The sequence below is a fragment of the Sus scrofa genome, chromosome 5, assembly GCF_000003025.6.
Source record: "Sus scrofa isolate TJ Tabasco breed Duroc chromosome 5, Sscrofa11.1, whole genome shotgun sequence".
Classification (NCBI taxonomy): domain Eukaryota; kingdom Metazoa; phylum Chordata; class Mammalia; order Artiodactyla; family Suidae; genus Sus; species Sus scrofa.
The window spans coordinates 84,730,487-84,756,379 of record NC_010447.5 but is presented as its reverse complement, the minus strand read 5'-3'; the positions used below and the strand labels follow the sequence as shown (position 1 = coordinate 84,756,379).

The window sequence follows — 25,893 nt, the reverse complement described above, 5'->3', positions numbered from 1 at the left end:
TGTGCTGTCAGTAAATCCAAAGTGGCTTGATGGCTAAATGGAATAGGCCTCTTGTCACCATTATGGTTCACTGCCTACAGAGAGCACACAGCTAGTCTTAATCGACTTCTCCTCACATCCTTGTAAAGCAGGCGGTGGTATCTCCTATTTACACTTGGGAAACTGAAGATCGTGGAGGTTAAGTGACTAGCCCATGGTCTCACACCAAGCAGGAGAAGGAGTAAACTATGAAAGCAGTTCTGTGCCTTAGAGTACAGTAGTCTTTCCAGTTCCTATTGAGCATAATGATTACAAATCTCAAGCTCTCAGCATGGCCCTGTAATTCCTTGTAAAGTCTGTTTTCCTTGTAAATTCTCTTTCCCACTTTCTGAAGTTACTCATTAATATCTTTATCTTCCAATCTTCCACGCTATTGTCTCATAACTTGCTAGAAAACAGAAACCACTGGAGGGAACATAGCACTGTATTCTCATCATCTTGTATACAACTCATGACAACACATATGCTCTCTCTCTCTGCCTTCCTTTTACAATAGGGGTATCTCCATCAGAGGCAATTCTTCCACTTGTCCCTGGATCCCAACCCACCTCACCTTTCTTCATTCAGTCAATCCCGTTTTTTCTCCAATATCAGTAGTTCTGTTGCCACCTGATCATTCCTTTTAAGTAGCCAAACATGATCTAGCTTCTCTCTTTGACCCCTAAATCACTCTTTAGCTACTTGTTTATTTCTGTATTATTCTTAGCAAAACTTCTTTCAAGAGTTATCAACTCAACTACTTCTTAAATCTAATGCAATATGGCCTCTGCACTTCTGACTCCAATGGCCATGCTCTGGTTAAGTTCTCAGTGGCCTCAATGTTGCCGAATCCAGTGGTAACCTCTCTAGCCTCATCTCACTTGATTTCTCATCATCACTCTATCCAATTGATCATGTTTTTGGTGGGGACAAGTTTTGGGGGAAAGATCGATCCACTTTTAGGTACTTTGAGGAGTCAGTACAATATAGGAAGTAGAAAACTTTTGCCCTTGAGGTCACATAAGGTGAATACATGGAGTGAGAAGTTCTGTTCTTTTGGACAGAGCTGAACCCAAGGGCACAGGCAGAGGAAGGAAGGTCTATAAAGGAACCAGAGAAGGAGAGGCTGCCAAGGCAAGAGATGCCAGGGATACAGAAAGCCAAGGAGGAAAAAAGTCAACAGAAACAAAGACCACAGAAAGATGGAGTTTTAAAAGAAGGCCTGGAAGTAGTGTATTGTATTTGACAATTAGGAGTTCATTGAGGCACCATTTAAAAATAATTTCAGGATGCTGACAGAGGCTAATTGTATCGAGGCCTGAGTGTATTGAGTAGAAGGTCAAGCCAAGATGTGTACACATTTCTTATGAGAAGCCTAGTTGTGAAGAGAAGAAGAGGAAGCAGGAGAAGCATCTAGAGAAGACACAGCACGGTGGGAGGGTTTTGGAAAAAATAACAGGTTTTTTTATCTGAGCTCGTTCAAAGGTCGCAAAGAAGGCGGCTTACCTAATGTCATGTCATTTATGCTGGAACTGAAAGTGGAACTTATTTATCCCAAATTAACTGAGACAATATATATGTAAGTTTTAAAGCCTATGAAGTGCAAGGGGAATTTAATAGGGTATTTTCCTTTCTACTATATCATAATTACTTATCAGGAAATGGATTACATTTTTAAAAAACTCTTTAACATAGCCTTCAACCCATTTCCTGCCAAAAGAACCGCACTATTATTCATTGAGCAGTTTTTAAATGATTGAATTGGTATGAATGGCTTTTCGTGTGCTTCCTTTTGAAAGAGTGAGGGATTTCTGGAGTAGATGTTGCCCAGCGTGTACGTTTCTGTTCACCTGTTCTGAGCTAACAGACAACTATACAGCGGTACAGTCCTGATGAGTTTCAAAGTCTTGGCTCTTTCTTCACAGGGTTACCTCTTTCTGCTAAAAGAAGGAGTAATATAACTCCTGTCAAATAAAAACTTGAGATACGTCAGATTTTAGGCCTCTTAATTCCAAGATCTCCTTCAAAACTCTGGCAGGACAAGCCTTATTCTTCCTGCTGGCCAGCTAAACAGACATTGGCTTACCTACTAACCCAAGATGTTCCACAATGCTTTGAATGTGAACCCTAATCATTTTTGCTCAGTCAGTCTGACAGAAGGTAAAAGTTTAACCATCTGAAATTTAATTCTGTGGACTCACAGGGCAGAAATCAATGACCTGATATTCAGAAGCCTATATTAATAATTCATTGCATTTTTCTCTCCTCCTAATATGCTTCTATAATTCATAAGTAGAGTCATAAGGGCTCTTGTTTCTAATACTCTTTTAGATCTTGTGCTCTTAAATGAGTGGGTAGTTCCCACTGTCTATGATGTGCATAGTACACACAGACCAGATTAGGAAGTCTGGGATGAAGTCAGGGACATGTGAGCAATGACCTGTAAGATGTTGTTTCTGTGACTTCCTACCTTGAGTTTTCTTTTCTTTTTCTTTTTTTTTTTTCAGCTTGAGTTTTCTTGTGGATGAAAATTTGTAGTCATAATGATACTCATTACGCCTTAGAAAGGATTATACTTAAGGGCAAATCATGTCTTCCACGAACACTGCTCTTGTTTAATGCAGTGTCTCCTGTATGCATAGAATGACTCTCACTCAGAAGATCTCCCAGTCTGAGGACAGACTTGATCTGGAGGTGCACCTGTATTTTTATAACCCTGTCTGTGGTGGGAAGATTCCTTAGTCTGGACTGCCCACTCTCCTGTGAGGTATGTTTCTTCTTCTCTCTTAACTCTCTTCTTGGTTCTCCTTTGAATCCTCATCCCTCTAAGAATAAGAAATTATTATGCCACTTTTTTCTAAAATTCATAATTTTCTCGCTTGCCCATACATGTCCTAGGAACTCTGAAAATTTGAATCCAAACTTCCTCTTTGGATTCAAATTGACCTGGATTTGAATCTTGAGTGCCTGAAGACAGATATTTGGTCTCTCAATAACTAAGTTTTGTCATTTGTAAAAGTAGAATAATATTACGTACTTTGTAACATTTGTGGAAGAGGGAATTATAACATATGCAAAAAAGTATATAACAAGTTATTGATAAATGGTAGTTATATTATTAAGTTGGTTATATTTTCTTTCCTTCCTATAAAAGACTAATCATCTATTCCTTTGGGGCAACTCTATCATTTAGTTATCAACTACAACGATGGCAAACAAACTTTTTTTTTTGTCTTTTGTCTTTTGTCTTTTCAGGGCCACACCCACGGCATAAGGAGGTTCCCTGGCTAGGAGTTGAATTGGAACTATAGCTGCCAGCCTATGCCGCAGCCACAGCAATGCCAGATCCGAGCCACATCTGCAACCTATACCACAGCTCACAGCAACACCAGATCCTTAACCCAATGAACGAGGCCAGGGATCGAACCCACAACCTCATGGTTCCTAGTCGGATTCCTTTCTGTTGTGTCATGACAGGAACTCCATAAATGAACATTTCTTATAAATGTAATTTCTCAGGGGCCAGCAGAGGCTGCAAACTACAATAGAGAGTGTAGGGTTAGAGAGGCAGAAGTTCTTGGTACTGGCCTTGCTGTTTCTCCCATTAACTAGCAGTGTGATGTTGCATATGACTATCCATGCATGTCAAACTACATTCTCAGGACGACTACAGTTACCATTGACGAAAGAGTAACATCAATCTTTGAACATTTTAAATTTCATGTAGACCTCAAGTAGATTGATGTTGATTCAATTAAGCCTGTGTTTATTGAGTGACGTTATTGACTGGGATTGGCCTTGTAAGGATAATCAACAGAGGTGGCATATGCACAGACTTGGTGAAGATTGCTATGGGTTGGCTCATGTCCTTCCCTCGAATTCATATGTTGAAGTCTTACTCTAGTACCTTAGAAGACAAGGTCTTTACAGACATTAGTCAAGTTAAAATTAGGTCTTAGGGTGGACCATAATCCAACATGATTAGTGTCCTTTTAAGAAGAGGAAATTTGGACACAGACACGCACAGAGGGAAGACAATGTGAAAACATGGGGAGAAGATACCCATCTCCAAGCCAAGGAGAGAGGCATAGACTAGATGCTCCCCTCATAGCTCTCAGAGGAATTAACCCTGCTGACAAGTGCTGACATTTTGGACTTCCAGTCTCCAGAACTGTGAGAAAATATATTCCTGTAGTTTATGTTGCCCACTTTGTGGTGCTTTGTTATGGCAGCCCCAGAAAATGTGTACAAGGACCAATTACGTGCTAGTGACTGGGAGTGTAACACTGTACCAGACACTGTCTGTTTCCCCCCCCCCCGCCAGGGGAAGGAATTATGTAAAAAAGCAGATTATTCAGCTCTGGATGATAAGCCTACTCTTACAGAGATCTGTACAGGAAGCCATGAGAGGCCACTGAAGAAGAGTTGAGCAATACCAGTGAATTTGTTTCATAGAATCCCCAGAAGGAAACTCTGAGTTTTGTTTTATTTTGTTTGTTTGTTTTTTTTGTTTGTTTGTTTTTGCCATGCCCATGGCATGCAGAAGTTCCCAAGGCATGGATCAAACCTGAGCACAGCAGTGAGCTGAACTACAGCAGTGACCCCAGGTCCTTAACCCCCTAGGCCATGAGGGAACTCCCTGAGCCAGCTTTTGAAGTAAGAGTTACCCAGGCTAAGAATGAGTGCAAGAAGGTGTAGTTCTGGGCAGTGAACGGTGTGTACAAAGGTATGGATTTGTGAGCAAATGTGGCACAACTGTAAGGCTACAGTAATTCATCAGGGCCAGAGCTTAAGAGGGGTAAAAGATAAAGCTGAGTTGGGGGCAGGTGGCAGAGGGTCCAGATCAGTAGAGGCATTCTCCACAGAGAAGGTGGAGGGACAAGGGCCTTAGGGCATGAGGAGTTATTGACTAGGCAATCAGGAGGAGATAGCCTATGTTAGGTAGGAAAGAAATCATGGGAAAAAAAATGAAAGTACATATTTGTTTGGTAGTGAGGATTCTGGTCTTAGTAAAGCAGAAATCCTCTTGAGAAGTCATGGGGAAGAGGTACAAAGGTAAGAAAAGGTAAGATAAAGAGGTCCCTTAAAGGACCAGAAGTATAATACTGGAGGGCTTGGAGAGCAGGGCCAGCCTCCTGTTCAGTGTTTGCAATCTAACAGGGACTCCATATACATTTGCTGAATGAAAGAAGGGAGGAATGATGAAACAGGGTGTTCGTTAACTGAACAGGGAATTTTAAGTCAGAGCAGTTTGGTTTTGAAATCTAGGTGCTGCTGGGCAATTTAAAAAATGTTCTGAGTCTCATTATCTTCATTAATCGAATGGTGATACTAATACTTACTGATAGGGATATGGTGAGAATTACACGGGATAATTAATATGAAACTAAATGAAACTTTAAGATGCCATCTAATCAATATTTACTGAGAGGCTACTGCACACTAAGCACTGTGCTAGGTTTTAAGAATGCAAAGATAAATAAGACCTACCCTCTACCTCTAAGAATCTCACTTTCTAGGGTGGAAGGCAGACATCTGAACAGAGAGCATAATTACAATGCAAGATAATAAGGCCTAGCATTGGGCTAAAAAAAGGATCCCAGGGGTGCACAGAGAAGGGGTGGTTATGCCAGCTCGATGACAGAATGGCATTAGGGAATACTTCCTGGAGGAAGTGATGCTTAACCTCAATCATGAACAATGCTGCACAATGAGGTGAAGAGGGAAGAGAGAGGAATTCCAAACAGAGGGAATAACAGGCTTCCTCTGCAGCTGTGTTTTTCTTGTTTCTGTGCCTGTGCAGTTTCCTTGCTGCAAGTATACTCCAGTCTGATTGGTTAGAGCAAAAACACCCTCTTTGCTCTTGTCAGACTCCCAAAGGCTGGATCTTTTTCTGCATATCCTCAGCTATTGGCTGGGTTCTCTTTAAACCAAACAGACTTTCAGGAACCTTGCTGGAGTCACCTGCCTGATTCCTTACTTTCTCCTTCCTCTTCTCCTTTCTTCCTTTCCTTCATTCTTCCTCCTTTTATCAAACATTTACCGTGTCTACATGTGTAAGTCAGGGATGGTACCCGGAGATGCAGAAAATCAAGGCATATTTCTAACTCTCAAGGAGTTCAAAGTTAAGTGCAGGGGTAGCAAATGATGGCCTATGGACCTGATCTGTCTGGGTTTTTGTAAATAAAGTTTTATTTAAACATAGCTAGGCCCATTTGTTTATGTATTATCTATGACCACTTTCATGATAAAACAGCAGTTCTGAAGAGTCATGACAGAGACCATATGGCTATCAAAACCTAATATATTTACTACCTGGCCCTTTAGAGAACAAATTTGCTGACCCCTGTTCTAGGGTTTGTGTGTGGCAGAGGTGGCAGGGGGCGGGTAATGTGGTACAGTAACATGGGGGTAAGAAAGGGAACTCCAGAAGCAGGGCTCCTAACCCATATTTGGAAGGTCAGGGAAGAAATGACCACTGAAAGAAGTGACAATTAGGTAAGAACTAAAGGGCAAAGAGGAGCTAAGAGGTGAAGGAAAGAGCAGAGACAGCAGCATGTGCAAAGGTAAGGTGCTGACAGAAAAATACCTGTTCTAGAGAATGGTACAGAGAAGAAATGGTGGGGCTGGAAAATAAGGTGGGTCAGGTAGGTCCTAAAGGATCCTGAATATGAAAACCTTATTAAGGCTTTTGTAAATATAACCTCGCATAGGTAACTGAGAATCACTGAAAGATTTTAAGGAGAGCAATGCTAAAGCAACTGTGTGCTTTAGAGAGAGCACCTTGGGGTAATGCCTCTGCAGTAATACTTAACATTTGTGGGACGTGTATTCTAAGCTAGGTCTGTGCTAAATGTTGGGTACACATGTATATGGGAATGTTCCTTGAGTAGCTGGACAGCATTGGACACCAGGGAGAAAGAGATGAAGAGCAGGGGACAGCTATGGATCTATGAGAACCCATGATCTCCCTAATGGATGGAGAGGTTGAGTCCCACCCATCTGAGAGGCAGGAGGAGAATTAGGAGAATAGGAGTGATTGGGAAGGGCAACGCAATGTCATAGAACCCAAGTAAATTTCAGTACGGGAATAAATGCCAATAAAGAGTACAGAGTGAAAACCGGACATTGTAAAGAGGCCGAAGAGAAATTAAGTCAGATAAAAAGGGGGGTGGGGATTTGGTGAGAAACAGGTCACAGCTGACTTAAAAGAGAACAATTTTAGCAGAAGAGTTGGGAAGTGGGCTGGATTACGGGGGTTAAGGAGGTGACTGGAAATGAGAAAATGGAGGTCATTGCCACTGCACGCTGGGTTGAGAGGTCTGTCCATTTAAGCAAGCAATGAAATGACCGTGGCTAGATTTCTTTAAATTAGTCTGTAATTCAGCAGTTTTAGCAAGTTTTTAAATTCATGAAGGAAATTCCTCATCCCAAAGAACTGGTCATTGGATGCAATACGGGAGATCAAATTATGCAAATATGCTGCGTGACTAAATTAAAGGCCATTTCATGTGAGCATTAGTTAGGCATGGAGCTGTAGTATTGCATTATTAGAAAATGGGGCAGCATATTTTACTGCTGAAATATGTCATCAGAGTAACTTCCAGGTGGAAGAAAAGGCTCTTGTCTCCTTAGTGTCACCAGATTAGAATTGTGGCTTCTGTTTTTTTCTGAAAGCCGTCCTTCTCAGATGGCTGTCCCTGCATATGCCCTCATTTCTGACTTTCTGCTGCACAAGCAATCAGTGTCCTTCCAAGGCTAATGAGATTTACAAGAACAATTAATAGCTCTGCTAGCACCAATAATGAACCCTGCATCTTTAAAGAGCTCGAAAATATTAAATAACAAGCCCAAAGAACATTTCTCCTGGATCTCTCATTACACTGATTTTACAGGTGAGTAAACCGAATCATATAGAAGCAAGACAGTGGAAGGGAGAAGTCTTACTTTAGTTCTTTGTCACACCACTGTGAGGCTGTTGCCTGTTATATTGTAATTAAGCTGTAGTCTAGATAAAGAATGACTCCCTCCTGGCTTTGACTGTTGGTTACCAATAGATTTTAAATGCCTATAGTTGGAAGGAAAAGATTTTTTTTCTTTTTTCAAAAGTGGGTGTGTAACTACTGGCCTAAATGAGTTTGGAAAATTATAGCTGCACTTTCAATCTGAAGCCACCCACTCAACTCAGAGCCTAGCCTGTTTCAGAAACAGGAAGGCGTAGGGAGTGTGGCAGGTATATTTCTCTTATACCTTTAAATTTCAGTAATTTTATAACATTTTCTTAAACAAATTTGAAGCAGGAAAACATCATGGGGGTTATTAATCTTACCCTTTAGGGACAATTTGTTTTTCTGCTTCACAAGTTTAACTTCTTGCTGGGATTGTGATATGCTGCTAAGATACTTAAAAGGTCATTTTTTATCAGGTCAGCTGCAAATAGTATTCTTATTACAGAAAAGTCATAAAAAAAAGGGAAAGAGCAGTCTACTAGCATGTAAAGTACACCACAAAAATGAAAAAAAAAAAAAAGCTTCGATTAAATACTTATAAGACCAATCTTGCTCAGATCTTTGGTTCAAGTGCATGACTTCCAAGAGGTCTGTGACTCCACCTCAATGTCTAACAGCAGTACTCACTTTGACCTTCAGTAAATTCTTTATGAATGCTACCTACCCAAGTGTACAAAAATGTGAATTCACATGGGGCTCCTGGCATTATTTTTATATCTTACTCTGTATGCATTTTGAATATTTTAATAGTGGTCAAAGCATCCCAAGTCAACCTAGATGGCAATTACTAGGAACACAGCAGATGCTAAAAAAAAAATGACTTGGTATAGATTCATTCTTCTTTTTAATTAGCATTTGCAAATACGACTGTTAGCTAGTTAACATTGTGAGGCTATGGTTCAGTTCTCCAAGTAATATAACTTCTTCTTTTTTTTTTTTTTTTTTTTGCTTTTTAGGGCCATACCAGCAGCATATGGAAGTTCCCAGGCTAGTGGTTGAATCAGAGCTGCAGCTGCTTGCCTACGCCACAGCCAGAGCATCGCGGGGTCCGAGCCACATCTGCAACCTACACCACAGCTCACAGCAACGCTGGAGCCTTAATCCACTGAGCGAGGCCAGGGATGGAACCTGCGTCCTCATGGATACTAGTTAGGTTTGTTTCTGCTGAGCCACGATGGGAGCTCCATAAACTTCTTAACACAGTCTTTGAGGTATAAATCTACCATAATACTGCCAGTGTTTTGATGCTATCCGTGTTTATCTTCCTTTACAATACTGGATAGATTTTACCTCTTCCATTGCCTACTGTAATTCAGGGCTGAAAAAACAACTCTGAGTAAGTAACAGGCTAAAAGATGGTGATTATATGAAAGGATGAAGAGCAAGATCACCATGATATAGAGGGTGTATACATGTGTGGGAGCACATGAAGAAATGTATATGCAATGTGCACGTGAATAACATGATAGACCTGAAAGCAGTACTGTAGCTGCTTGAGGTCAAAGTTAATATACAATTCACTATTATATCTCTAGTAATTAACTGTCCTTAGCATGCAACAAATGTTTAAGGAATGTTTTTTACACCAATGAATAAAGGGCACTAACGCTCTATGTTTCCACTGGTAAAACAAGGTTTCCAGTTTAAAAATGAGGCTAGAGATCCATCTACAACAATCTGCTGTGCATCCAGTTTTTATGGGGAAATTTCTATGTACACAGCATTATGCTAGGAGTGTGAGAAAGGTAAGGAAATTGAATACACAGAACTTGGACTTAAAGAGCTTCCAGTCTAGTTGGAGAGACAAGATATATACAAGTGAAAACTTAACTCCTAATTCTGGAGAGTGAATAATGGCATGCCAAATGTAATTTTTCATGTCAGGTACAACCACTACATGAGTTTCAGAGGAAAGAGAGGCTAATAAGGACTGGAGTCCTTAAGGAAAGATACAGAAACAAGGCAAGAATTGAGTTAGATCTTTAAAGATAAAAGACAGAAGGGAAGGAAAGGAAATAGCTGTGAGGGTTGAGGGGGAGTACGAATGAGCGGTCATCGAGACAAGAATATAGAGAGTTTGAGACTTAAATTTTAGGAAGCAGTCATCAGATTAGGAAAAGAGATGACGGTAGAAACATACAGAATAGCCAAGTAAATCCACATGTGCATTTTGTATATTAACCACTTTGTATTTAAGCTCCTGGGTGGAAGCAAGGTAATGCTGAAACATGGACACATCGAATATGCTGCAAAGTTGGGGCAAATAGGTGGGATATTCAGAGGACCACAGCAGCATTCTCAGAGGCTGGTGAGCAGCAGGTAGACATGCCTAATAGAAGGGAGCTGATGATACATGACTTCAGAAGGGAGTGAACAGGTAGAGTAGGGGGATGTGTTTTTAGACAAAGGATCTTATGTTGAAGGGACTTTTGATTGCAACATAAATCTGACTTTCCCAAAGTGACCTGATGTACTTTTATAGCTATTCTATCACTGTCCACTTATATTAGATTTCTAAGGATACACAAGGGCCCATACCACGTGCACAACTATTCTGCAAACCAGAACCAGATATATAAGTAAATTTGGAACTTTGACTTTCAGATACTGGGGAAAAAATGGACACATCAATAAAATCAAGGACAAGTTTTAAAAGCCCAAAGGAGAAGGAATAACTGATAAATATTTAAAAATAAATGGGGGTCCTTCTTTTCTAATCATGTCTAGGAATTGATGTAAATCATCTTTATTAAAGTTAATCATAGCCATGTGGATAAATCATCCATACACTCTGTTTATATGTAAGAGTATATAGCACCGAGTTAACAAAAGTTTTATTTTAAAGCTTTCAATAAATACCTTGAAAGTTACTTATTTGGACCCTTGGAAACTCATATTCATTAATATTAATTAAATGGAAAATTAACTCTTGAGAATGTTTCCTAAATAAAGTATACCTATGCGTGGATATACTATGATGTTTCGACCAACATTAATTACATCTTTTTGATGTCTCTACTATCTTGTTCTAAAAAGCTAATAAGACCTGCACTCCATCATAGTTAATAGGAGTGTGGTGCTTGTTGCTCAGGCAACAGGATGAATAAATGCAGGTCAGAATGTGCTTCAAGAAAAACAAAAGCTGGAATATGATACCGAGTAGAGACTAAGCAGGTCTTAACAGATTTTTCACTACATTAATAAAATCTGTTTTTTAAAGTTGGCTGATCATATTAGTGCACTTTAACTAAGTTCACAATTAAATAAATTAGATTATGGAGATCAATAAATAATTTTTATAGAGGTCGAAATTGATTTTTTATGATACGAGTAGCAAGTAAATCGTGTATAGCAACATGCAGAGCAGTATTTGATGACACCATTTTATGATTTGCTTCATTTTCATAAGTAACTAACATTTCTGAATATTAATTCAAATTTTAAAATTGTCTCCTGTAGAAATAATTGATTCATTGGAACTAATGATGTTTTCCTAATCTCTAGAAAATTGTATATAATACTAGGAATTGAAAAAATAAAGAATAATCTATAGAAAAGTTCAGACCTTGGTCTTGTCATATACAGCCAAGGTTTCTGCCTCCCAGATATATTTTAGAGTGCTTATATATATTCCATTAATGAATGTTTTACATGCTCTCCAAGTGCTTATTTGAAACCTGTTTGATTAACTTTTGAGTTGGGCTTTCAGAAAGGGGCTATATTTGCTCAAAAGTATTTAACATTCAGAGGAAAACTGTGCTGGAATAAAATCTCTCAAAGCAGACAAATAATCCAGAGAATCCAAACACCTACCTAACTTCTCATAAGGCCAGAATAAATTTGGACAAGGGCTTGAGGAGTGGGAATGAGAATGTCTTGTTTCAAGTAGAGATAAGGAGAAAGAATGAAGACATCAAAATGTGCAATGCATATAAATGACAATGAAGAGACTTTCATTCTGTTTGATAGTTCTCCTAACTCTTAATGTCCACTGTTGAGTGTCCTAAGTCTGTCCTCAGTATCCTAAGATTCTCAAAGCAGCTGAAGCAATTTCACTCTTTCCCTGTTTCAATACCCACAATCTCTGTCTAATCAGTGACAGTATTTTTAAACGTGAGAAAAATAACTATAGCTGCATATTTCATTATAAAAAGTAGATTCATAAAGACTTCAACGGATACAATTACTTAAAGCTCATATGTCTTGCTTTAAAAATGCAGCATTTTAAAGAAATCTCATGGGGCACACTCATTTTTGTAGAAGAGGCAGAAGTTTAACAATTTGAATAATACCATAGTCAAGGCAAGCTTGGAGAAAATGATTGCAAATGGAAATAAAAAGACATGATTAGCTCTCAGTATTATGTTATCAATTTTGTTATTAATAAGCTTCAGGTGTTCACCCCAGTATTTTATTTAGCAATGGCTATTAATTGTTCTACAAGCCATTTTGTGCTCCATGCTTAAGCCATGTAGCTCTCTCTAAATTTAGGGATTAGTAATACGTGTGATGGGACCTTAAAGCAAAGAAAGGTAATACGGACTGTGACGTAGCTTAACAAGGGAAACTGATGAGCACTGGGGGAGGTATGTAAATGATCAGAAAACTGTATATTGGGTCTGCACATTTCCCCATCCTCCTTCCTCACCTATATTCATTGCAGTGGGAAGTTTGCACACACCGGGTTTAGACTGCCGGCAACCAATATTTAGAAGTACATGAATGTTCTTAATCCATCAGTCCCTCTTTCTAGATATTGACAGTTTATGGATGGAAGTGCTTGTTTTCTACTTAAAGTGATAAGAAACACCTCCTTGCTCTTCAATCAGCATGTGAAGTAAGTGAAAGATCTCTATAACTGACCATCGGAAGCAGTTGGCTAACAACGAAAGGTCATGCACACAATTTAAACTGCTTATCCAACAATTATCCCGGGGGGGAAAAAAAAAAAAGATCCTCACACCGTAAACATAACCAATCGTCTAATTAATCACCAAATGCTGAAGCACAAATGAAATAATGTTTTAGGAATCTAGAATTAACTGAAGAGTGCTATTATTTAACTGGGTATTCTGAGGTTACACATTTATAAAAATCACACAAAGAATGACAGGGAGAATATAAATGTTAATCTTCTTTCACTGCCTATAAATAGTATTCTCACCGGTTCATTCATACAATACACATGTCTATGGACGCACATAGAACTCATTTTTCAGCAAGGGTCTACATGTTATACAGTAACTTCAGTCCTAAGGGCATCCGATTTTCTGATGCAGTTACATATATAAAACTGACCGGTTTTGGTGCAAATCAGGCTGCCTCTGAGCCGTGTAAGACACATAAGAAGCAAAGACAGACAAAAGGCAGCTCCGTGGACACAGAGAGCGTCTTACCATAAACTGCACATTGTCAAATCCATTAGCCATCAGGTGGTTCTCGTACTGAGGTAGCCCAATGCTTTCCAACCATTGTCCCACTGTTTGGACAGGGCATCTGGGTCCTGTAAGAGGATGAAGAGGGAAGCGTTTAAGCAGGGAGTAGCCGTCCACGGGATAATAGCGGTAGTCCTGGGCTGAGAGGTGGCATTGCCACATCATGCTCCTGGGAAAGTTGCTATCAAAGGAGCCCGCCAGCTTGACAGATTAATGTTCTCAGCGAGAGAGCAAAGTCAGAAGTAAAACATAGTTTGCCAGGCAGGCTGTGGAGTATGACTTGATCCTAGCTCCACATTTCTTACATATTAATCTTTACTACCGACCAGTACGTCACACAGCCCCCAAAACCAGGCAGCAGAAGAAGGCATATCAAGCTGTCAGCTTAGGCTGGTCTGCGTTCTATGTGATTGTTGGAGTACTCCACAATGAGCAATGCACGGCCAGCAGCCAGAATTCTTTTTATCAAGTACTCCTACACTCATCAGTATGCAGCTCCATGCTCCTTGCTCCCCCTCGCTCGCTCCCCTTCATTACCCAGCCCAGGCTACACCTCGCATTTTCAATAATAGCCATCAGATAAGGCAGATTTTTTTTGTCTGCAAGCTGTAAGCCTGCTGCTGCTGCTTCCTCCTACACACCCATCCAAGCGTCAATCTTGAATGATGAGAGCAGTCAAAACAAATGCAGAAAATAGCAAGATTCAAAAGCAAACCAAAGTGCTTAAATCTGAATTGAATCTTCATACTGGTTATACGTTACAGAGCTATTTGTTGTGGAATTTTACGTTTCAAAAGACACCAGGAAATACAAAGCTTTAACTATAGCTTATAGAGGAGCTCCCGACAGGTTCCCTTTTTCCTTTTCTTTCCTTTCCTTCCCTTTCTTCTCTTTTTAAAAATGCAGCACAGATAAATGTTTCTGACCTAAAGCTTTACAGTGTTTGGAGAACAATTATGCTCTTTCTTTACTGTGCTGTAACAAAATGAACCTCTCTGAGGTATTTTTTTTTTCTTCTTCTTGAATTACTGCAAAATGCAGAAACTGCATTGCAATCTTGAAGTCAAGATAATTCATTTCTCGTTTGCGAGGCTTCTTACAAACAAAAATATTATTAGGCACAAGAAACCCTTTTCCTTTCTGATATTTATAACCCAATCTACCAGGGTTGGCATTCTGAATTAGCTATAAAGGTAACATTACTGGGTAAAATTTTTTAATAAAGAAGAAGAGCCCTAACCAAAAATAATTTAAGAATAACAGATGTAAATGTGTGAGCTCTACTGAATGGCAGACAGACTGAGGAATTTATTTAATAATTGAGAGAAACCAGAGATTAATAATAGAACCCATAGGAGTAGATCATGGAAAGAATAGATTCTTCTGGAGTTCTCTTGTGGTGCAGTGGGTTATGGGGTTAAGGATTTGACATCATCCATGTAGCAGCTTGGGCTGCTGCTATGGCATGGGTTTGATTCCCTAGCCTGGAACTTCTGCCTTCTGAGGGTGTAGCCAAAAAGAGAGAGAGAGAGAAAGAGAGAGAGAGAATAGACTCCTTAAGATTGAGGGAGCTTAAGATTGAGGAAGAACTTGTAGAGAGGTTAACCTACAGCCCCCCTCAACACAGGAATCCCTTATCCCAGCGTTCCTGGGAGAAGATCATCCAATTTATGCTTGAATACTGCCTGTAACAGAGCTCTTACTACCTCTCAAGAAGCCTCCACTTATTAGTATCATATTTTACTTCCCAGCTGACTCCCACTCACTGGCTCCGGCTCTGCCTTTAGAGCCACACAGACTGCCTTTACCACATAAAGTGTTTTAAAAATTAAGCATAACACTTATGTCCCCAGAACAGTGCCTGGCACATACTAAGTGCTCAGTAAGTATTGAATAAATGAAACATCATTATCCTTCTCTCCTTAAACCTTATCTTTCTGTTTCTTCTTTTTAAGAACAGTTGTCAACCTCCCTAGCACACAGACATTAAACTGTAAGACCTCTTGTGCGCGCCCTTTCCCTGCGGACATCAGCTCCCAAGTTCTAGGCATCCCTCATCCCGGCGTTCTTACATCCATTCCCTTGATTCAAATTCCTACTTCATGTTAGGGCACTGACATCTTCTGTGATTTCGCTTCCTCGCACAGGTCCACCTGGTCTAATATCACTATGACCTCTGTATTGGCCTTCCTACCTCTGATTTTTATTTTTTTAATTTTTTTAATGATTTTTGTGTTTTCCATTATAGTTGGTTAACAGTGTTCTGTCAATTTTCTATGGTACAGCAAAATGACCCAGTCATACATACATATATATATATATATATATACATTCTCTGCAATCCTATCAAATTACCCAGGTCATTTGTCACAGAACTAGAACAAACAATCCGAAAATTTATATGGAACCATAAAAGACCTGCCTCTGATTTTAAAAAATCTAGTTTACATGTGGCTGTCAGAGTAATCTCTTTAAGACAGTTTTGATTATAACTCCCTGTTTCAACACCCTTCCATGGTTTCTAGTTGGCTTCATAATAAACTCCCAATTGCTCTGATGGCATTTTGGGGTCTTCGTGATTACTACAAATCCCAGCTTTAGTCCCCTCTCCTAGTGCTCCAGCCAGGTGGAGTTTCTGGCTCTAAAGGCAGCCTATAATGTACTTGGGTTGCTCCTATTCTGTCCCGACATTTTTGTCTCTTCTTCGGCTTTGGATCGGATGATATTTCCTTTATGGAACTCTTTCTAATTCCACCTCCACCCTCCGCCGCAAAAAAACATATCTCTCTTCCTTATCTGCTTTGAGTGGCATTTTTAGACTCTATTATAACAAATATTTCTAATATTATAGTTATTTGCATACAAGTCATTTCTTGAATATAGGCATATGTCTTCTAATACTAAAAGTAGTAAGGATTCATTTTTGCACCTAGGAACCAAATAGTGTAATTTTCACTTTAAAATCCAAACTACAGAACGTCCTTGTAGTTTCTGATTCAAAATTTTAGAAGTCTACCACAAGTCTCTGAATTCTTTACTTAAAAGAAGATAGCTAGTTTTTAAAATAGAACCAATCCGGTTCAAAATCTTTTAAGAAGGTCAAAAAGTCTGTAGCGGTTTTGGAATCAATTTTAAGCGATTTTTGTTGCTCAATATTACCTATATGAGAAATTGAAAGCAAGATGCTATTTGTCCTTGACCAACTCTGAAGCTGGTACAAGGCAGAGTTAAAGGTAAGCAGTAATTACAGCCTCTCTTGGGGTCACATACACATTGTTCCTCCAAATAATTTTAAGCTGTGAGTAGGTGGATACGTTGCATAAAGACTGAACAAACATGACAATAATGTTTTGGTCTGATTGGCCAACTCCTCAAATCCCATCTTATCTCTTAAGATGCAAACCAGGGACAAAGTACCTAGAAGAGTGCTACACACATCCTATATCGCCTTTGTGAAATGAACACATGGCATTGACAATGGCTTTCACGGGATTTTCATTTCTTAATAGAAGGAGAGAGATGGGGCGGGGGGAGAAAGACTATTCCAAGGTCCAGACTGCTGAACAAAAACAGCTCAGAGAGAATACAGTTTAATAATCACTTTACAAATCTTTCTATAGACTGACTGAATTTTATTCTCAATCATTCAGCCATTCAACTACTACTCAGGAATTCTTACAGGCTGGTGGGAGGTTTTTAATGCAGAAGGGAAGTGAGTGGGAGAGATGGGGGTAGGGGAGGTAGTAAGAGAGAAGAAGGATGAAGAAAAAGACCTTGGGTCATGCTGCTCCTGGTTTTGTTAACATATCTTCTCATGAGCCAGACCTCTGAAAGAACACTGGTTCAGGTCCGAGATCACTTTTTAATAGTGTTTATGTATATTTCTCTGTTTACTTGAAATACTTTCTTGGAGTCTTAAAATTCTTAAACATGACATCACACTATTGGGCAAGCATCTTTATTAAACTAGAACTTCTCTAAGTTCCCAAAGTGAGATTAGAGAAGGGAAAGAAGAAATCCACAGTTATTCAGGGCTACCCACTATGTCCTAGACAGTGTGGTGTGGCTTAGCCCCAATTACAGATAAGGAAACTTAAGCTCAGTGTATGTGATGAAACTAGGAATTTTCTTTGGCATAGCCTTTTAAAAATATTTCTGGGGGTTCCACTTTCAGGATGGCCACATGAAGAGCTCCATGGACTCTATCCCTAGCCAAACAAACAGAAATGGAAAAAATCTGTATATAAAACAAAACAACCACTTAAAGTCTTTGGTAATTGTCCTTAGAACCTGCAGATGATGAAGACATATTTATTGAAGAAAGTCTACTAAAACTTGGTAAGAGCAGAGTCTAGGGAACCTGAGCAATGATTTGCTCCCTCCCATCCTTCCTTCCCTAGCTCAGCTAAAAAGAATCTCCATGGCAGGTGGGTGTGCCCGTGGATGGGCTCCTTTCACCTCAGCTCCCATGCAAGGAATATGGTATCCTAGCAAAAGGGGCAGGACAGCAGCATTTCTAATACCATCCACAACCAAGTTGTAGAGGTTAAATTCCTGGTGAGGGTAGCTGAGAGGTCCTGGGCTCCCTTTGTCCATGCAGCCCCCATTTATAAAGTGGAGACTCTATACTTCTTGTGGGAGGCCGAGAACAGTGAGGCTCTGATTGCCTTCATCCCAGCTTGCTTGTCTGGCTGAGGTTCTGCCCAGAGAGGCAGACTGAGATGAGAAATAGAGGCTCCCATCCCTGTTTAGAACAGTGGCTCAAAGATTCTGCCAAATGGTCCCTAAACAGATCTCTAAAGCACTTTCCCAAGGAACTGATTTTATTTGAAAGAGAGTATGAGAAATTTAAGCCTAGGGTGCTTATTAAAAGCAATGGAGATTTTGGAGGTAAGCAATTAAAAGGAGGCATTAGGACAACAGCTAAATGGTAGCAGCTAATTTTAGAGAACCAGAGAAAGAGTTAAGAAATGCCCTCTTGGGGTCAGAACAAACTTGAAGACTGGCTCCAAAACTACTCCTGTCCAGATATAATTGGACAAGACTCTGGAGCAATTTGTAAATAAGGATCTGTCAAAAACAAGAGAGCAACCATCTGGCAATTACAAAAACCAGTATCTGAGTATGATACTAAATGAGGCAGGCAGCTTAACAGAAAGATTAGGGAAGGAGACAAAGGGGACTTTGCTATAACCATGTGATGCTTGGATGACTATGCACATGTGTAAGGCTGTAGCCTGGAATGGATAAATACCATATGGCATATTCATAAATTGGAATATTACTTGGCAATAAACAGAAGTGAAAATGCTGATAGATGCCACAACATGAATGAACCTTGAAAACATGCTAAATGAAAGAAGCCAGTGGCAAAATACCATATATTTTATGATTCCATTTATATGAAATATCCGTAATAGACAAATCAATATAGACAGGGTAGGTTAGTGGTTGCCCAAGGATAGGGAGGGTAAATTGGGAGTAAAAGGGGGAGTGACTGTTAATGGATATGAGGTTTCTTGTGATAAAAATGTTTTAAAATTGACTGTGGCAATAATTTCACAACTCTGTGAATGTACCACAAACCACTGAATTGCACTTTGGGTGAATGGAATAATATGTAAATTATATCTGAATAAATATATAGTTATTGAATAATAATCAAATAAAAAATAAAAATATTAAATTTTCTATAAATGTATAAGACAAAATACATATAATTGCATATAAGAATGCATTACTGTTTTACATATTAGTATTTTTAATGCTCTCTGTATTTTTTCCATTTTTCTTAGTTACTCCTTCCCCTAGTCCCTCCATATCACCATCCTCCCATCAAAGTAATTCATGTTAAAAAACTAGTATGTATCGTCACATATATTTATCTACTGCCAAATCGCTCATACATACACACACAGAGCATGTGCAAATATATATGCATATACAAATATATATAAAGTATATGTAGGGAGTATTTTTGGACATTGTTTTCTTTTTTCTTTCACTTTTTAGGGCCACACTCGCAGCATATAGAAGATACCAGGCTAGGAATCAAATTGGATTTGATTTGATTGCTGGCCTACACCACAGCCACAGCAACGGGGGATGTGAGCCATGTCTGTGACCTACACCACATCTCATGACAATGCCAGATCCTTAACCACTGAGTGAGGCCAGGGATGGAACCTGCATCCTTATGGACACTAGTTGGGTTCGTAACTCACTGAGCCAGAACAGGGACTCCCTGGACATTGTTTTCTAAAAAATAGAATCATATTACACATTTCTAAACCCTACTTTACTCATTCAACAAAGCTTTATGAAAATTCTACCAAGTAAATGTAAGCTCTAATTTGTTCTTTTTTAAATAGCTGCATAATAATCCACAATGTGGATACATGGTACTTTGTTCCGTTCTTTGCCTAATATCTCTAGGCTCAACCCTTCATTTTCTTTTTTCTTTTCTTTTCTTTTCTAAGTTTGTATTCTGAGATAACTGTATATTCATATGCAGTTACAAGACAAAAAAGAAAGAGAGATTCTGTACAGAGTCACCCAGTTTCCCCAGTGGTAACGTCTGGGTAAACTGTAGCATGATACCACAAGCGGATAGTCAACATTGACAAAATCCATTGATCTTGGTCATATTTCACTGGTTTTACATACACTTATGTGTGTGTATGTGTGTATGTTTGGTTCTATGCAGTTTTATCATATGTGTAAATTGTGTGACCATCACTATAGTCAAGATAAAGACAGTACACTCTAAGGATCTCTCCTGCTGTCCTTTCATGGTCATGGCCATCTCTTCCTGTCCTACTCTTTAACCTCTGCCAACTACTAATCTATTCTCCATCATTTGTCATTTCAAGAATATTACGAATGGAATCATACAGAATGTAACCTTTGGGACTGGCTTTTTTTTCATTTGGCAGGATTCCCTTAAAATCCACACAAATTTTTCTGTGTGTCAATAGGCCACCCCTTTGTATCACTGAGTATTCTGCAGTATGGATGTACCATAACTTGCTTTTTGATTTAGCCATTGAAGAACATTTGGGTTGGTGAATTTTTGGCTATTATGAATAAAGCTATTATCAACATTTGCATAGGTTTTTTGGTGTGTGAACATAAGTTTTCATTTCTCTGGGATAAATGATCTACAGCTAGCATCACATTTAACTGTGAAAGACTGAATGCTTTCCTGCTAAATTCAGGAAACAAGGCAAGGATGTCCACTCTCACCACTTTTATCTAAAACTGCATTGGAGGTTCTAATCAGCACAATAAATTATGGAAAAGGATAAAGTGCATAAGATTGGGAAGAAAGAAGTAAAGCTGTTTATGTTCACATATGACATGATTATCTATATATACAATCCCATAAGCTTCACATAAAAGCTACAGAATAAGTGAGCTGAGCAAGGTTGCAGGATATACAATCCATATCCCAAAGTCATTTGCATTTGTATACACTAACAATAAACAATCCAAATGTGAAGTAAAAAATCACCATTTATTTTAGCATCAAAAACATGAAATCTTAAGGAATAAATATGTCAAAAGATGTACCAGACTTGTACACATAAAATCACAAAGCATTGCTGAAAGAAATCATATAGGACCTAAATAAATGGAAAGTATACTGTATTCATGAATTGGAGGGCTCACCACTGTTAACGTGTTAGTTCTTCCCAAATTAGTCTGTAGATTCAATGTAATCCCAATAAGAATCCAGAAGGAGTTTGGTTTTTGGGTTTGTCTGTGCATGTGTGTGTGTGTGGAAATTGTCAAGCTTCTCCTAAAATTCATATGGAAATGCAAAGGACCAAGAATAACCAAAGTAACTTTGAAAAAGAAAACTAAAGTTGGAGAAAGTCACTTCCTGACTCTTAAGACTTAATATAAAGCTATGGTCTTCAAGACAGTGAAGTACTGGTTTAATATAGACATACAGATCAATGGAAGAGAACAGAGGGTTTAGAAATAGACTGACATCATACAGAAGATCACTTTATCTTTTTTTTTTTTTGGCCACTCCCCCTGGCATGTGGAAGTTCTCCAGCCAGGGACTGAACCTGAGCCTCAGCAGTGACAATGCTAGATCCTGAACCACTAGGCCGGGGAACTCCAGAAGATCATTTATTTTTGACAAAGGTGGAAAGGTAATTCTGTAGATAAAGGAGAGACTTTTCAATGAACAATGCTAGAACAATTAGAGATCTGCATGCAAATAATAATAATAGATTTCAATCCATATCTCACACTGTATATAAAAATCAGCTCAAAATCATAGGCCTAAATGGAAAATCTAAAAAAAAGTTTAGGAAACTAATTTAGGGAAAATCATGACCTTGGGGGTAGGCAACAAAAGTACAATTCTAAAAGAAAAAACGATCATTAGAATTCACCAAAAATTTAAAATTCTGCTCTTCGAAAGATACTCTTCCAAGAAGGACAAGGAAAACTGCTGACAAGAAGAAAACATTTGCAAATCACATGTAGTAACGGACTTGTATTTAGAATATATAAATAACTCTCAAAACTCAGTCATAAGGAAATAAACTAATTTTTTTAAATGGGTAAAAGATTTGAAAAGATTTCACCAGAGGAGACATATGGATGGCAAATAGGCATGTGAAGAGATATTCAACATCATTAGACATTAGGAAAGCGCAATGGAAAGCCATTATGTGAAACTACTCACTAGAATGTCTAAAATTTAAGAAGGCTGATCACACCAGGTACTGAAGTGATGTGAATTAACTGCAAATCTCAGACACTGCTTTTGGGAATGTGTAATGGTATAACCACAAAGGAAAATAGTCTGATAGCTTCTTAAAGAGCCAAATACATATCTGCTACATGGCCTAGCCATTTGGGGTATTTACCCAAGAGAAATGAAAGCATATGCCATACAGAGATTTGTACATGAATGTGTATAGCAGCTTTATCTGTAATAGACAAACAACTGGAAACAGCCCAAAAGTCCACTGACAGGTGGATAAACAAACTGTTGTATATTCACACAATGGAATATTACTTAGCAATAAAAAGGAATGAACAGTTGACGCACCTACCACATGGGTGAATGTCAAAATAATTTTGCAGAGTTAAAGAAACTAGACCCTCCAAAAAAGTATACATTCTGTATGATGGCATTTACATAAAATTCTAGAGAATGCCAACTTATAGTTATAAAAAATAGATTGGTGTCTACCTGGGGGGGTTGGAGGAAGGGAAGTGATAGGGATCATAAAGGAATATGAGAAAACTTTTAGAGGTGGTGGATGTTTATTTTCTTGGTGGTGATGGTTTCACAGGTATATTTAATAGTAAGACATCAAACTGTTCACTTTAAATTTGTGCAGTTTATTGTAGGTCGATTATACTTCAAGAAACTTAGTTAAAAAAGTTGTTCAAAAGTACGAAAAGGAAATAAAGAAGGACAGAGGATGGAAGTGACTCATTTTAGACAAAACTCTCAGGGAATGTCTCTCTGAAAAGGTGAAATCTGAACAGATTGGAATGTAGTGAAAGAACAAACTGCCCTGGTAATAAGGTAAAGAGAATTTGAGGCAGTGGGAACAGTAAATTCATGACCAATATCCTGCCTATGTTCTAACGGCATGATGATGCTAGCTCACTTTTGACCTGTTCATAACCATTCTCACCATATATTGTGTAGCTACTGAAAGGCTAATACATTGAGATGCATGTGTGCTTACTCCAGTCTGAAATGGTTACAACACTATTACGTTAAAGCCATGATATCAGTTTAGGTCTCTAAAATTATGTTTTCTTTTAAAAGTAGCAGGCAACTCATATTCTAATTAAGTTCATATAAATTCTTGATTAGCTTCTAGTTAATCAGGGAGGGAGGAATACATCTTTATATACTTTACTCATTCCTTCAGAATTGACTGATTTCTTCAATAAACACTTATAACGTCCTTTTGTTCCCAACACTTTGCTAGGCATTGGGGATGTAGCTTTGAACATCCCTGCATGTATGTAGTTTATAGGCTGGTGGAGAAAACTGGTTTACCACTTAGAAACTGCCAGTTGAGATTAGAGGAATTAAAACTTAGAGACATGACTTCTCACAGTGACATACAGAGAGGAGAAATGAAGTAGAGCAAACCAGCAAAGTGACTCCAGGTTCCACAAGCAGAAGAGAAACACTACCTCTTTCAAGGTGTCTGTAGAGTGAAACTGATGAAACAGTTAAGGTGGGTAAAATGATTTAGCAGAGGTGGCAGTTGTCAAATTTGTTAAAGAGGAAAATGACATTTAGGAAGGGAGAGAGGAGAGCTCCTGGACAAGAGTTAAAAAAAGACACTGGCTAATCCCTCAAAAATGTAATAAATAGCTGTTTATCACAGCACCAAGGTAACTGGCATAAAGCAAATACTTTTCAAAGAACGCGGGTGTTTCCAGTGATCAAAACTGTGGTGTGTGTGTGTGGTGTGTGTGTGTGTGTGTGTAGGAAGGGAGCTACTATTTATTAATAACCTACCTATATGTCAGCACTTTTAAATATTACCTCATTATGTAAAATAGCAAACATGAATATACTATGGTCAGGTTCTAAATGGTCTACGTGCATTACCTCATATTATTTTCATGACAACCTGCGAAGTACTATTGTTATCCTAACCTTTTATAGGGGAGAAAAAATAAAATACAGAAAGGTCATATGGTATTTAAAGTTGAACAGTTAGACTAGAACCCCGGGAGCCTGGCTCTAGAGCCTCAGCTTTTAGCCACTGCTCTCTCCTGTTTCTCTGTTCCAGGTGCAGTGGGTATGAACCACGCCCTTTTGCAGGAGGGAGAATGTTCACCCGGACATATACCAGCAGGTTTGTTTTAAAAGGGTTTCCCAGTATTGCTTTCAACTCTCCCTCCCATCCTTCATCTTGCATGTATGGTTCTTGATTTCTAAAGTATAAAGCAATGAGAAAAAATAGGAAGGAATGATAGGACATGGGAGAAGGGTAAATCCTATCACTTGGATGCTTTTGTTTCACGCTAACAAAGGGCTTTTCTGTGCTTCCGAGAGCCTGCACCTTCAGTATTGTTTCCACACGGGTGCTCAGTCTCTCCGGACTGCGAGGCGTGGCTGCCTGTGTTGTGTGTCTAGGAAGAGGCTGCCTCAGTGAAGGGCAGTAGAGCATGACAGTTAGGGGGCCAGACTCTGGGGCTGGGCTGCCTGGGCTTGAATCTTGGCTCTTCCTCTATTATGTAAATATTTGCTTTTTCTATTCCTGAGATGGAGCATCTAGTAATAGAAAGTATATTTTTTTAGTGGACAAGTTTCTGGGACTTATTTCTTCTTCTGGCCCTACCTATTTTATGGTTTTGTTTGAAGCTAAAATGAAATAACATACGTGAAAAATCACTGTGAACTATAAAGAGCCAGTCAGATGCTAGGGATATACAATTATCCTTACTGTCAGTAGAACATGCACTTGTGTTGTTCATTCAGTCCCTCAATCAAAGGCACTGGTCCTGAGCCATCAGTGATTTTCCTTGCCCAGTTCTCTTTGTTTCAAACAGACAAAAATGCAAGGGGTGAACAGTTTGGACAAATAACAGAGGAAAGCTCTTTGTACTGTGAAGTGATCAGAATCCCAAATCCCATGATGTCACTAGGGGCTTTGTCTTATCTAATATGCACCAAGAGCCATGTCTTCAGCACGAAGCAGCCTGCTCTTCACATCCATTTAAAGTGAAAAGAGAATAAAAAGGTGGGGAAAGGGATGACAAGAAAGGATAATTCTTGTTCCTTGCTTCATAATTAATAAGAGGGGCTATTAAGTTATGTATTCCAACATATTTCAAATAAAACCTGTTCATTTTTAAAGAGAATGATCAAAGAGCCCACCTAACTTCTTCAGATGGCTATGCCCATATCTGGGAGAGAAATGTGCGCATTCAACTAATAACTATAGCGCTGGCTTCTATATGAGCCTGCTTCTCTGTCTTTTATATCTTGTAATACAGGTGTAGGAGCTAGGAGGGAACGGGGCTCATTTCTGTAGAATCATGTAAGAAAGATCCTGACTAATGATTCTATTTGTAGCTTAAAAAGTATCAATGTCTCATTTTTCCAACCCTAAATATCCTCTGAGCTGAGAATTACAACCTATATTATCTATTTTCCTAATGGAGAAAAGTTGACAATGAAAATTAGCAGGCAGAGAGATGATGCAATAGGAAAAAATGTTCCTCCACTGATAAAAGGATAGCCGTTCTGAAATGCAAAAATAGAAATGCAAAGCAGAGGTAGCAGACAACGGAAGAAAGAAAAGGATTAGTTCCTTCAGGAATTGTGGAATGTTGTGGGTCAACAGAGTTCTGGATACTAAAGCCAAGATTCAAACAGGAAAATGCTCCAAGATCATGCTTTGGAGTTTAAATGCTAAAGG

The 25,893-nt window shown here is 38.9% G+C and overlaps 1 protein-coding gene across 20 annotated transcripts in view; it reads right to left on the bottom strand.

The window, feature by feature from the left end:
• Nucleotides 1–25,893, bottom strand: part of ANKS1B (ankyrin repeat and sterile alpha motif domain containing 1B) — a 1,068,238-nt gene that overhangs the window by 392,363 nt on the left and 649,982 nt on the right. For 15 of the 20 annotated variants that reach the window (XM_021093000.1, XM_021093001.1, XM_021092994.1 and 12 more), the window contains exon 15: nucleotides 13,424–13,530. In XM_021093000.1, the coding sequence (XP_020948659.1) occupies nucleotides 13,424–13,530 (107 nt within the window). Of the gene's footprint in view, nucleotides 1–13,423; nucleotides 14,059–25,893 lie in introns of those variants that run through there. The other 5 variants (XM_021093013.1, XM_021093014.1, XM_021093012.1 and 2 more) reach the window with 3 other exon arrangements.